Below are 15,250 nucleotides of genomic sequence, written 5' to 3' on the forward strand. Positions count from 1 at the left end.
GCCCCAGCCAGAGATAGCTCTGCATATAGCTGACAAGCAGTCAACGTCTGCTCCCTGTCTCTGTTTGCACTTCATCGAGTTATCTCCTTGCAAGCAAAGAAATCCCAGCTGATTGAACAGCACATTCATCATCTGGATTTCCCCCATATCTTTTCCTGTATCAATGGTGCCATAAAAAGCCCACCAGAAAAGTCAACGGAAATCTGCTCTATCTTCCATTAAAAGCTTTTGCAGAGATCTGAAGTAAAGAAAAAAATCAAAACAAACCCCAAACTTTTTTTCGTCCCTGAAACGTCAATCAAGGAACATTAAACAAAAAGATTAGTTCTGCTCTTATTTGTTTGTAAAACAAAAAGCATGAAATATTTAGCAGTATTGTAATAAAAAGCAGATGGGAATAATGCCGGCTTTCAAGGCCGCTGGTAACCACCTCCTTTTCATGCCACAGCAGCAGCAGGACGAGGCAGGCAGCCCATTAGGACAATTTATGAACTGGACTTCCACAGAGGGAGTTCTAGCAAGAGGTCCACAGCTCGTACAGAGCAACCCTGATAACATCTGTTAGGGTTATTCATTGAAGAGGATTATATTACAATCCCTCTTAATACTACGAGTGCTACAGTAAAACCGGATGAGCCTTCAGTTTCATTTGCTCCAGCAATATGTGTTTATCAGAGCACTTTTCTGAAGTTGGAAACCTAGGCTGCACTCATGGTATGTCACAGAACGAAGTTTAGAAAGCTTGAAATATTAACCTAGAAAAAAAACCTCAGTCTCTGCTTTTAGTCTCTCATGGCTGTATTGCTCAACTTCTATGTGCAGCATCAACACACCATCAGCCTTTTTCCATAAAAAGCCACTCCCCATTAACTCTCCAGGGCTGAGATTGATTTTATTTAAATAGTTCTCACTCGCTAACCTTGCTCCATCCTTTATTTAAGACTTTGCTAATGATGTATTTTTTTCCCCTTAATTTACCTAAGCATATAATGAATGCTCACATCCGAAATGACCTCATTATACCAGCAAGGACTTCGTGCGGATACGAGTTAGTGCACAGACATAAGGCAGAGAACTCTCTAAATGGAGAGGTTTTAAACATTCTGGTAAATCCCTGTTGACTACAAGCCAGATTCTTACTGCTGTAAATTGACTTAGTTCCAACAGCTTCAATGAAGCTACACTGATTTACTCCACTTGAGGGTCTTACCCTACTATTCTTATTTATTGAACTTCCCACCTTTTGCTGCTACAACCTAAACTTCCATCCTCTAGCAGCAGGGTTGCTATCTAAAACAGGTGTTTCTCCAGTAATATATGACTTAAGAGATTTATAACTGCCTGGAGTATTTCATTGTCCCCTAAAAGTGTTCGTAATAATTCTTGTTGACTGTCCCAACTCTCACCAATCGGCTGTAGAGCTGTTGGCAGGCTGAACCTGGTCAACAAAATATCCATTCCCCATACGAGCATAAGCTGTTTTACCTGTTCATAGGCACTTTTCCTCCCTGCTGGACAAAGGTCTTTCCTGGTCTCTGTACAGTGTCTGGGACAAAATGAAGCCCCAATATTTTTGCTGGTTCCAGAAGAACCAGCAAATATACCCAAAGCAGACTACTTTTTGGCTCCACAAAAAACACACTGCAAGATGAAAAAATGCACTGCAAAGGAAAAACAAAAACCTGTAAAACCAGAAGTTTCTTTTGTGCACCAATTGTAGCCCTAACGGGAATGTCACTGTCCTGCCATCAGTCTGCTGCTCCTACAGCCCTGGGCTTGTTTTACCCCGTTCCCTCCTGGCAGGGATTCAGGCTGCTGCTCTGACCTTGACACAGCTATGATCAGCTGAAGTGTCTGCATTTGTACTTTTGGGGGCTTAGCAGGAGACAGCTCATAGGAAGGCACAAGATCACATGGTCCAAATACCTGGGAGAAGTCAAAGATCTGCATAAAGCCCAGTGTGTTCATAACGCAACAGGGAACCTAACCCACGGATTCACCAAAAAGTTGTAGTGGTTTTCTACTTGTCCAGAAATAACTGCCTGTGGAACCCTTGGATATGAGGGATACCGGCAGACTTTGTCTCATAAAGACTCAGGAAAAAAATCAGCAATTACCTGGATGCTAATGAGAGTTGTGCATCCAAACACACGCTGCAGTGATTGCTCTTCCGAGAGATCAGCACTGGTTACACCAACAAACTGCTTGCTCACTGCATGTGATTGGTGTTAACTTCCAACCCGAGGTTCTCAAAAAAACTCCCCTTTGTCTTACCAGCTTTGGGTTTGAGGAGAACCCCACAGAGAGTGTCAGGGGCCAGTGCCATAAGAAATCATACTGAATCATAATATCATTTAGCAAATCCACATTTTCTTCAGGTCCAGTAGAATTCTATTTAAACAACTTACAGAAAAGCTGACATTTTCTGTTAAATCTCAAAGGACTAGCATGAAGTAGCTACATTTAGCACAGCCATCTTCCATTGACACCTGAGCAGAGAGGCAGGCAGCAGCAGATTTTATTCTTGCTTCACTTGTTCTGGTTTTTTCTAGGTCAGCCCAAATACTCTGATGGTAAGAAACAAGCATAGCAAAAATGTGCAACCAGCACAAAAATAATCTAAAAGTCCTTAAAAAGAAATGCACGTGTTTATTTATTGCATTATAACTGCAACATCAAATACAACTATATTTTCATTTCAGAAAAGGACACATGCAATAAAATATTCTGATTTCATGATCTGATTCAACACAGTTCATTGGTAACAGTGGAGCATCACAGAACAGTCACAAGGCAAGGGCTTGGGGTGATGAATTTCCAGTCTCTTGATCCTACTTGCAAACAGCAAAGTCACATCATATTTTATTTGTCATCGAGGGATAAAATTTTGGAATAACATGGCTGGATCACAGAAGGTTCCAGCTGCCCCTTAACTTCTGGACAAGTCTTGAAGAATCAGATTTTTTTACTTGAGAAAATATTATGCTTTGACAAGAATGAGGAATAGACAGTATTTTCCAAGCAGAGAGCAGAAATCCTTCCATGTTACACCACAGCTGAGGTACAAAACAGGGGCCTCTGCTTCACAGGTGCAAAGAAGCCAAGCCTGTGAGTTACTTTAACTATTGCTCTGAGGAATGAAATCAGGCCATTTTCTGCAATATTTCACTGCAGCTTTCTATTATGTTCATCTGCTCATTGGGCTTCAATCAATTTAATCTGGCATTTCAGCTATGGAATAAATCCACAACACACAGGAGGAGTCCACAGCTCAGAAAAGAACACAAAAAGTTGTCCTGAAGTACTCAAAACATAGCCTCTTAACTACTTAAAAGGCCCTGTTCTTCATTAGAAAAGGTCCTTATTCTATCATAGCTATTCACACACCACAGGTTCTTATTTTTCATATTTCCCATGAAGTTTCATGGGACTAATTTGAAATAAGGTTCTAAACAGTGTGGAAAAACTACAGACTCAGGGCCCAAAATGGTACCATTTCTAGCACAAACTCTCCTGACTTTCAGTTGGGACTTTTTAGGAAGTGTGACATAACGCTGTCCAGCCTTTCAAAACAATGACCTGGTTTCTTTCTGTACATCTTGCGTGGCATAACACTAAGGATGACTTACTCTAACGATTTACATAAAAAACAAAGTCAGTCTTCTTATGCAGTTGCATTTTTATAGAATTTCACAGAGTCAGTATACAGAAGCTTACAGCTTTTTGAGCTAATTCTAGCAAATAGAAGGATTTATCTATGAAAACAAAGCATTCCAAAAGTACATGGAAATCTGTAGAGCAAAATATATATTTCTATATAATTTCCCAACACAAGCAATAGGCAGTTTAGAAAAATATGATTGTTACAGTCTTTCTGAACCAGAAAAGAAAGGATTTAAAAAATAAGTTCAGCTTTTCACAAAGCCATATCTTTAATAAGAAAATAGAGAGGTCTACATTTCCCTGAATAAGCCTGAAAGGTTAAAGAAAGGTCCAAGCAAGACAAGGAGTCTGACTTGGACTTGATATCAGCTATGATAACATGCACATGTACAGAGACAGCTGCTTGGCTCCAGTATTGTTTACCTTAGAAACGAGCCTAATTTATCACAATTGTATTTAAAAATCATAAATAACATGACAAAAGTGGAACTGGTCCCCGCAAGGCAAATAATTATATTCATACAAGCAAAAAATGACATCAATCCAGTTATTTTCTTGTGACAGTTAAAAGGCATTTTGTACCCAACTGTTACATTGAACAGCACATGTATAAACACAGATTATTATTGCAGACTTTGCTATCAGCTACTATACATAAACAAGAAGAGATGTTCATGCTGTAATTGCCTCTAAGGTTTTTGTTCTACTTGAATATTAACATTTACAAGAAGCTGAGGTGGAGACCTGAATTCAAGCCAGGATTTCAACATGCAAAATGACAGGGTTCACAGGAAGGTTTCTGATCCTCCCCATTACTGACATTCAGAAGTGGATAAGAGCTCTGAAGAACTTTAAAACCATTCATAACATGAGTTTCTCTTGTGAACAGCCTTTGGTTTTCCCTGTGCCCAGAGGCGGGTGATCTAACATGGGACATGCTGATGAAATTTAGATTTACATCAATAAACCTCCTGTTAAGAAGAATACACATTTTAGTTTCAGGTCACTTCTAAAAGAAGGTGGCAAAATGTACCTCAGTATTTGCTAATTTTTAAATTAAAAGCAGAGCACAGTTTGATTGCAGAAACTTTGCTCCAGGCTGTTCTTAATAACTATTTAATTTATCAGTTAGAACTTCTTATTAATTCTGTTCAATGTGAGAGCAAATCCCTTCATTTTGTTGCAATGTTTGTGAAATATATGGGATATTTATTCACCCTATATGGGAGTCTTAGCACATTTCTTTAAACTTTCTTCTAGCTTGAAACTAAACAAAAGCACAAAAACTAATGGAAGCAAGATTGATGGAGTGTTGGTGAAGGGATCCAAAACTATTTAAAATCCATGCTTGTGAATTAAATTGGGCTCGAGACAGCCCACTGCTCTGAGGAGTGAGGACAGGTCCTCTGTAGGAACACTGGACATGGGTTATATTGCCAGTAAACAACAGTGCAGCTTCTGGGCCTCCTACCACTTTTCAGTGTCAATGGAGAGTTATGTCTTACGAAAGGCAGTGACAGAAAAATGCAACACCCACATTATTGCTTGTGTAATTGCTTCACAGTGGTCCAGTACAGTGGAGTAAACAAATGGGAAGAAGGTGTGGTGCTGGAAGGGAAGCTCTGAGGCTGGGCAGATGCAGTGTGCCCTCCTGGAATCACCCAATAAACTCAGTTAACACAAATCAAACCAGAAAAAAAAATGGAAAGAGTCACACTGATCAAAAGGAAAACATCTACTGAGGCAAAAATTACCATCAGGGTCTTGGAGCAAGACAAAGGTGTGTCTTTTGCCTTCCAGCCAAGCCCATGTACAAAATGGAGGCTGGTGTTTGAGGACAGACACACACTTAGGATATGCAACATCCACATACCTTCAGGAACAGCCAGTGCTCAAGCAATGCCTCCTAGGTTAAATTCTTACAGGGTGTGATCTCGGAATGTGATGGAAAAATCATCTTGGGTGCTTTTTGCCCTAAAGACTGAAACCCAAACTCAAAGCTTATTAAATCTCATTAAAGCTCATTAAAACATGTACCTCTAAACTCTTCCAGCTTCCCTGTAAGACACGGTTTCTCTTAAAAGCTGCACTTGAAAGTTACATTGAAGTGGAATGCCACCTTTCTTTTAGTAGAACAATAATTATGCTCCCCATTACATATATATATACACACACACACATATATATATATACATACACATATATTTCATGGCAACGGAAAGTACCATACAGAGGCATTCATTCATATCTGAAGTGAAACAAAGTCTGTGGTGTTCAATGCTTATTAGACTTGACAATAGAAATAATTTGATTTTGAAGGTGGGAGTGACTTCAGGAGAAATAACAGCTCCTACCCCTGAGTTCCAGCAGAAGGCCTCCCAGCAAAGAGCTGCTCAGGGCAGTGGCACTGCTCTCCAAACTCACCTCTCCCTTTTAACACACAGCTTTTCATGGAGCAAAAAGGAGCTAAAATAAATGGCTTGCTATAGGGCTTGATAAATGAGTTGTGAAATCAGTTTGTTAAAAGCAATCATTTTAGTTTTCTTTCTTTCTTTTTTTTTTATTTTTCCCCAGGTCAGAAAAAAGGGTTCTGGCTTATTTAGGGTGTATAACAATGACAGTGGAACACTCCTGGCAGCTCAAGGGCACAGACCCTGGCTGAGCAGCACCTGGGAGCTCTTACCCCAGCGGTGACAATGCGAGGATAACAGAGCTGCAGCTGAACCACCAGCCCTCTGCACTGACTGAGGGGCAATTTTCTGCACACGGTAATTGGATTACACATCAAAACCTGCTTAGAGAGGAGAAAAGAAAAAGGCTCTGGGCAGGCTATGAACAATGCTAATGGCGAGGCTTTCATTATTAATAATTGTTTGTTAAGTGACACCCTCACATTCCTGTCTGCGGATGTGAATATTAAGGGCAGTCTCTGAGCCAAAACTGAAGGCAGATGAGGGCAGGACATGGCCAGGAGATGGAAGAAATGGCTGGCCAGGACTGGAGTCCCCCCAGATAGTGATGAAGGTTGGTTTGACACAGGGGACAGCAGAAACAGACAGAGCATCTGCAGGAGGAACTGCAATGGGGGAAGAAATTACTGAATTTTAAACTTACTGAAACTGGACCAGATTTTTTGCTCTAGGTATTGACGAAGAACTGACACTGGAAATACTTAAGGTGATAGGAATCACCTAGGCTGTGGAAGAACTGCAACAGGAAAATAAGAATAAAAGACTGGGATAATTTACTTTGGAAAGGAAATAAAGCCAAATCTCCTCTGCTCTCGTAAAAGCAGGAAAGACAAAATGTGGCCTGGAAAGAGTAGTGCTGGTCTTTCTGCTTCCTTAGATTTAACACAAAGTGGCCAAAAGAAGGAAAATCAAACCATCCACACTCCCCAAACAAAAAATTTCTAATCCAAAATCAGTTCAGGGGAATACCTTTTTCACACAACTTGGAATATTGTGGAACTTGCTGATGGCTCTGAAGCCATAAAGCCACTAGCCTTCAGTAAGGCCCTGAATAGGCTCACCCTCAAAATCCAGAAGACTAAAGACAACACCTGACATTTACTTGAAAAGGAACAGAAAAACTCCCACTTCAGTTCTACATTGCATTTCTGCCTCCTGAGGATTGAACAGAGACCATCATAACTGGCTTTCTATCTATGATAGCATTTCCTGTATCTTTTCCTGGAGCATCAGCACCCACCACCTATCATTAACCTGTCACTGAGCAGTTTTAATTTAGCAGTTTCTTCTGTATTTAATTAAAAGAAAGAAAACCCAAACCACTTCCAGGGTTCAGATCCCAGCTTGAGTGAATCACCCCGAGGGGAGCCTCCTTCCACAGTCAGGGACATGAAACTGAACAGTGCTGATGGCTGCTGTCAAAATTTTGTCTGGCAGAGCAGGATGGCAAGCCCTTGTTCCTGTGTCATTAGTCCTGGACTGCTCTCATAATGCCAGACCTACATGCTCCCCTCTTGCACCGAGATATCAGGCTGCCTTTTGAGGCCCTAATGTCTCCTGCTGCTTCCGCTGGGATGCTGCACCTTAAGCTGTGCACTTTCATCTTACCCACACTTGACTAGGAGAAGGGTTGTTATCTCACAGGTACAATGAGGTAAAATCTGGCAGTTGCTGAAGCAGGTTAGGGAACAGGAGTGCCATTTAGGCTACAGTTTGAACTGGCATATTCCTGATATATATTCCTTGTTTTCCAGATCGAACGACACCTCTCTAGAAGACACATATTCATATTTTAAATTGGATAGAAAAGAGAGAAAAAAAAATCCAACTGTATGACAGATTATTCCAGCCTGCTTTGTTGTTTTGTTTTGGTTTTTTCTTTAATGCAAGAATCTTTGTTTTGTTTGTATTGCCATTTAACAAGTGCAACATGATCCCATAATTCTTAGAAAGACATGTACAAGTCAAAATGCCTTGTGCCTAAAACATGCTGCAGTTACCCAACACGTACAACTAACCTGTTTATATTCCAGTATAACCAATAGATATCTTTTTTAAATACGGCAAAAGTAGTAAGACTGGTTTCTCAATGAATCATGTTGTCTGCACCAGAAATATTATCTTCAGTATTTTAATAAACTGGTTTCTGAGAGTTGTCAACAGCTGACAGATAAATTAATGCAATAAACTTGTAATGGCTCAGAGCAGGTCAATGATCTGGGAACTGCTAAGAATATCCTCAACAGCCCCCAGCAATTCTGGAAGAAGCTGATATAGGTTCTCTGGGCAAACGTGTTTTCAGCAGCAGACTAGCAAATGATACTGTCCAAGGGGTACTAAAATCTCCAAAAGCAGCTCTTACAGCCAGCTGGGTACACAACCTATGACTTGAAAGACATCTATGATGCCTGGCAAAGACATGTTTATTGGGGGTTTTATACCAGCCTTTCTTGAAAGGCAAAACTATTTTTCCAGTTTCCTATGGTGGATAATTTCATTTCAGTCTGTAATCTTTAGTTATTCCAAAAGGCTTTGTTTGCTCTGGGAATCCCTGTTGCACAGCAGTTTTGGGTTTTTTTCCTGAAAAAAAGAGGACAATGTACTCTCTTGTCGACACAAGTTAAAAAAATTATTGTACATGAACTCACTCTTCAAATCTCTTTAGTGCTAATGAGATGTGTATGCACACACATCAAAGTAAAACATTCTCTATTTAATATTGAAGAGGAGATCAGATGTAGCAAACTCCTGAGGTCTAGAGCAAGTAAAGGGAAAATACTATTTCTTCTGATGTGCAGAGATCACCACTTGTCTTATCTAGCAATGGCCATTTTTTGGAGACATTTCTTCTCTCCGAGATCTACAACTATTCCAACAAAAGGGATTAAGGAGAAGCATAAAGCCATTCTAAAAGCTTTCCAAATTATTCAGTGATCACTAGGTGGCTTTATTAGTTAGCCTAGTAGCTTTACTTACAGCCTCAAATATTTCAGTTTTTAAGCATCTCGGTCAGTACAAATAAAGTAGCACTTGGTAGAAATCATGACTGCTCTGGAGATCCAGTGCTAGCAGAGGAATACAACATTTTTAATGCATGTACTTAGAACTGAACATGTTTTTCATAACAGATTTCTGGAGAGGGCACATATAAGTAATATTTAATACCATTTAAATTGCTGGCTGGAATCAGAGAAGGGCTGTTAATAGACACGGGGCACAACAGCAATTTTCTACCTCAATGTATTGCTGTCATGGAAAATTCTCTGGAAAGCATCAGGCTTCAAAATCAATTACAGTTTACAAATGAGGCTTGCTTTCATGCCAAAGGTTGGGTTTGAAGTGTGCCTTTGGGCAATGTCTTACTGTAATGTGTGGGCAATGGAGTGCAGGATTTTGCCTTCAGCACTGCAGGGTCATTAATGTGATCAACCAGCTCCTGGTCCAAGAGAGCAGGCAAGAGCTCGGACAGAGAGCTGTGAACAGCCTGAGTGTCTGCATGGAGCACAGGCCAGGTGGACAAACAATTCACAGCCTCAAACATATTCAATATATTTTAGAGGGTTTTAGCACGCTTTGACAGTGGCTGCATCTGGACTGGGGCAAAATGGTGCAAGTCCTCAGCTGCAGACACATCCTAGGTTCTGTGCATCCCAGATTTTGGCAAGGGAAGGCTTAAGGCAGTGGCCCCAGTCTGAACCTGAGCTGTAACACATCTCAGTTACATCTGGATGTCAGAGATGTATGAGCTGGGGACTTTATAGGCACAAAAGTGAGCATATAACCACCAAATCATCTGTGAGCAAAGATGAGGAACCATGCTCAAGATTTTAAGGACTGATTTGGAAACAGTATGATTTAGTTTGTGTTTTGAGGAATCTGAGCTTCATACAGTTTCCTGGAAGCTGGCCTGGGCAGTTTGTTTTCATTATTCCAATTACTAACTTGATTAATATTTACACACACTTCCAGGAATCAGTATCACAAGCTTTTCAGAAAAAAAACCCAAAAGAGAATAAAAAAGAAAGTTAATTTTGCATTTACATCTCAAGTTCTTTTGTGGTTTTTTTACTTCTTTCTTTGCCAGAAAAATGCCACACCTGCCTTGGACAGGTGAGGTAAATGACATTATGGAAGACTTAAATTGTTTTCACTGATAGGAACATTGAAGTCCAGTGCTTTGGATAGTTTTCATTGCAAAGAAGTAGAAATATTCATCACTTCTATGAGATATTCAGATTATTTAAGTTAATGAGAATGGATTGACTGAGATTTAAAGCAAAACTTTCCAATATTACAGACAGGGGACTTACAGAATAAATTGATTGCAAACCCAGCAGCAAAAGTGTGTTTCTAATTAGGTTGTTTGTTTTGGTTTCTTTTAAACCTGCCACAACACTGAAACATCAAGGTGATGATGCAGTTGTTCTCCTAAGAACCTCTGTGCAGAAATTTTTTCTCCCAGAAACTTCTTTTACACACTCCCGTGGTGTCAAATGCATTTGTGAACCTATACAAACCACCCAGATCAGAAAGGCTCAGCAGAAAGAAATCTATGTGAGATTTTGTACTTTCATAGAAAAGCTTTTTTATCTCCCTATTGACTTCCATTTGCAGCTTTATTGTTCCTCATTATTTTTACTTTCTCACTGGTATTTTACATTCATCACCTGGAACAGCTCAGCAAAACCCAGAGAACTGCAATGTAGCTATGTCACAGAAAGGTGTGTGCACACCTACACACATCCACAACCACACAGAGCAGGTTTTGTTACTGCCCCTCTTCTCCCACACTTCTTTTTTAAAGGAAGATTTAATTTGAGATGGAGATGTGTGTGATGATTAACTCCTTGCTGGGCAGCCACAGGGGTTTCTTTCCCCAGGGCTGGCAGCAATCTTTAGGGGAATGTGCATGGCACTTACACAGTTAATCAGGAGAAGAGAAGGTATGTCCTCTGCCCCCAGAAAGAATGGTTGCAAAGAAGGAATTAATTTGTCCCATTCTCTGCCAAATTCTAGCCCCTCTCCATCTAGCTCCCTCATGAAAGAAATCACAGGCCTTCCTTCGCTTCCCCCACTGGAATGTCTTACTGCTCAGCACACATGGACTCTGCTCACCTTTCTGCTTCCAGTCCCTTCTGCCTGCTCTGAGAGCTCTTCTACTGCCTCCTGACAGTCAGGTTTTTAACCCACACCAGCTCAGCTCCTGCTCGTGCTCCCCTTGCACTTTGACAGATCCCTTCATCATCCCTGCTGTCTCCCCTTTAACTTCCACTCTTCTTTACACCTTACAGAATTTTGACATTTTAATCCAACGCTAGCAAACCCAGTGTAGTCAGAAGGATTATTAGGAACACAGTGACAGAATCCTGGTGGTGGAAGTGTCTCCTCAGAACACTGGTAGAAGCCCTGTTTCTCAACCCATTTTAAACCTTGAAAACTGAAGAAAAGCTGTTTAATATGCAATAGAACCAATACTGTAGCAGGGAGGGGGAACCAAAAAGATTCTGAGATTTTTTCCTCTGTAGAGCCTGTACTCTTGTCCTCTGTGTTAATTGTGACTCCCTTTGTAAGGTTTTACAAATTGATGGACACCTCTCCTCTCTATGTTGAGCTGCTCCTCTTTCACACGGCCTGTTTTCCTAATCCTGTGCCTAAATTGAGCTCTGTGCTGTTATGCCTCCCAATTCTACATAAGTTTGCTTCTTTAACAGAACTTTAATTTTTGTTAAATAAGTGACTTCCTCCTTCAGTCTCTCAGCTACTTTATTATTTTAGACCTTATTAGGAAGAAAACACCAAATACCTCATACTGATATGCAGAAGAGAAGTTCCTCCTGCAACATAGCCTGGAGAGGGAAAGTAACTGTTCCTTCTGTTAAATTTTTTTCATGATTACTACTGTAGCCAAAAACATAAGACAGTAAGGGATAGCTCTCAGAAATGGCACAAATTTTTTAGAAATTACCTTTTCTCTCAGGAATCAATTATGTAAAACACCACTAAGAATGGCTTCATCACTCTGAAGTGAGAATTGCTTTTATATTAAAAGGCAATGTTTAAATGTACATTCAAAAATTTGATAACTCAGGCATAGGGTTAGGCAAATAAATGACAAGTTGCCATAATTTTAGAGTTTATACTACATGCTTGACTGTCTTTGATACAATCAGTGTACATAATTTCAATAAACCATTAATATAAAAGCATCCTAGATAGGAATGTTGTTTCCAGGGTGGTATTATTAAAGTACTTCCAACTTTTGCTTTACTGACACTGAACCAGACTGCATCCCAGTGTTCAGGCTTTATGATCCGTTACCAAATGCCCCTTTATAAAGTAAAAAAACCCAACAAACCAAATCATAAAACCCCACAAACACAAAAAACCTAACAAAAAACCCACTCTTTTTTATAGACAAGATTGGTGATACAAGGTTTTGTTCAGTGCTCACAATTTTGTTCAGAAAATTATGAACTGATTTTAAAAGTTCTCCTGCTAGAGAGATGCTAAAAAAATATATTCTTTTTTTTTCTAGCTTTCTTCCTACTGTATTCCACCTCTCCTGATTCAGGTGGGCTGGAGAATACAGTAATTGGAAAGGAAATCTGGTAAAAAATAAGAACAAGAGGAGGTCCACCCCCACTCCTACTGAAGTCAGTAGAAACATTTCTATTAGCTTCTGCAATCCCTGTATCCAGATACTGAAAAAGCAGCTCAAGATTTCAAAGAGAATGGTCCAAATCTTCCTTGAGTGGAATGTCAACCACTCTACTCAAACATGATTCTGCTGTGCCTGCTCTCCAGTTTATACTCTGGTGCATGACCATATGTTGTCATACTTGCTCTGACTTCGGTTCAAACAAGAATCTGATAAAAATCACCCAGAAAATCCCACAACAACGCCATCCTTCAGTACTGCTTGCTGAAAGACAGCAGAAACATTGCAGAATTATCCTTAAACAGTGGATGAGTGGATGGTGGTTGTTAGTTTGACCACAGATATGCATATTTTTTTATATATATATGTACATACATACACAATCTCTATATACATACTACAAATACAATAGTAAAAAAATTGTAAAAATATTAATTTTGCTCAAATACCTGATTAAAGTGGATTAATGTCATGTTGCAATTATGTGATCTATCCAGTTGATAGGATGGCTGTGTTAGAAGCCCTACAATCTACAATAGCTGCAATTAAAAACAAAGAGTCTGCACTTCCACCAGTCACCTCGTGCCATGCCAAGAAGTTACGTTGGAGGTGGGCCCTCGTATCTCAGCATCAGCTTGAAGGAGCGAGCGAAGTTGTTGGCCAGTGTGCAGCTGTGGGTCTCTTCTGCCAGGGGCAGGAGGAAGGCCAGGAGCAGCAGGAGCAAGAGGAGCAGTTGCAGTGGCAGTGCTGCCCGGCACACGCGGTGCAGGTATGAGCACACGCCCCCAGAGCGCTTCTGAAACACACAAACCAAAGAGCAACTCAGCAAAATAAATTACTGGGGATGTCTATTTCAAACACATCCAACTGCAGGGAGAGGGTCAGAACAGCCCCTGTGGTCCTTTGCCTAGGGTTCAGCCTGGGTGCTGGGCACACTGAAACTGACTGAAGTTAAATTATGTCTTTTAAGAGAATTCTCTAGTTTCAAGAATTCACTGCTGCAAACTGTTGTCTTCTAGAAGGAAAACACTGCTGACTTTCTAGAAGGAAATGACTGCCTCCAAGTCCATTTCCAGTTACAAAGTGGTGGTTACAAATGCTCACGCCCAACTGGTCCCCTCACAGCCACCTTGTGGCACAGAAAGCCTGTGTTTGCTACTCTCCAGTCAGTAAAATGAGAGTGCTGGTGCCTGGAAGAGAGGAACAGCTTCTGCTCTCCATCAGCAGAAAGGAGCTTTGTTTGCCGCTCATCCAGCTTCTAGTCATCTGCCCTGCAGCACCATGCTTTGGCTTTGGGGTCTACAAGACTAGAGGTCAGAAAAAAGGCCCCACAGTGCAGCCTGCCTCAGTATACCTTATACCTTATCAGGCCCAGCTTAGAACTTTATGTGATGCAAAAGAGCGAGAGAAACACAACACTGATAGTTAAGGACACATTAAAGTCTCATCTATTTCTGCACAGGTGGGGGACACACAAAGGAGTCCCATTACACCTTTCTTTATGCTGGTGCAAACCTAGAGTAGCTCAGTTAACCTCATAAATTTAATCTGGTTTAGCATGACCAGGAGAGAATATATTTAGGGCTACAGAATTCAGAAAAGATTAATTAAGAAGGGAGATTTCCACTGGCAAGACTCTTGGGTAACTCCTGCCAATGAGCTGAACTGTGTGAGTTTCCAAAAAAAAAAAAAAATCAACTCTCTTGAAAAGAATTCTGATAAAAAGGGCTCAATTACCCACTTATTTCATCAAACAAGGATTTATACAACGAGCATAAATGAAGTGCTTAATGCACCAGCCTACATCACAAATGTCAGCATAGAACCTCCACTGAAGTGGGATCCACATTTTCCACAAAAGGAAATTAATTTATTCAAGTCACAGGCAATGTCAGTCCTGCAGCAAAATTAGGGCTTCTGCCCACTACAGGGTGCTTAACAGGCAATGACTTTGTCCCACTATAGCACCACCATGAATAGTCCATGGGGAACATCAGCAGAGAAGACAAGGAGGAGATTGATGGTAGAAGAAAGTGATTATGCCTTTTGCTATTTTTAATGGTCTCTTCCACTGCTTTCTAAATTCTCAATCCCTTGTAACTCCATATAAATGCTTACAGAATTAATTACAAAGGTAAATATACAGCTGCAGTTATACACAGCAAGACAGTTGTGCTGCAAAATCCTTCTGTTGTAGTTGGTTTGCTTCCATTATATTGTATGGCTGATGAGATGTAATTATTGTGTCAGGCAGATGTAGAGGGAGCAGAGCAACAGCTGCTTGCTCTATCATTTCTGGCCCACAGTATCTGGGTTGTAATTTGCTTGCTGTGGCCAAGGAAAACTCAGATCCCTGGACCCTGGAACTGTCAGTGGATAAAGTGTACATGCCAGGGTGTGAGTGGGACTGACTCTGGGCAAGTTCCTCAGGTACAGCAATGTCTTTTACCCACAAAAT

General features: G+C 40.5%; 1 protein-coding gene across 4 annotated transcripts in view; it reads right to left on the reverse strand.

The window, feature by feature from the left end:
- Window positions 1-2,629: 2,629 nt before the first annotated feature.
- The window catches only part of SYNE3 (spectrin repeat containing nuclear envelope family member 3), a 65,516-nt gene continuing 52,895 nt past the window's right edge, over window positions 2,630-15,250 (reverse strand). For all 4 annotated transcript variants that reach the window (XM_042046958.1, XM_042046957.1, XM_042046955.1 and 1 more), the window contains exon 18: window positions 2,630-13,588. In XM_042046958.1, the coding sequence (XP_041902892.1) occupies window positions 13,391-13,588 (198 nt within the window). In that variant the 3' untranslated portion in view covers window positions 2,630-13,390. The remainder of the gene's footprint in view (window positions 13,589-15,250) is intronic.

The sequence above is a fragment of the Corvus kubaryi genome, unplaced genomic scaffold (genome assembly GCF_017639235.1).
Source record: "Corvus kubaryi isolate FWS band 111438036 unplaced genomic scaffold, C.kubaryi_AGA036_p1.0 66, whole genome shotgun sequence".
Lineage (NCBI taxonomy): Eukaryota > Metazoa > Chordata > Aves > Passeriformes > Corvidae > Corvus > Corvus kubaryi.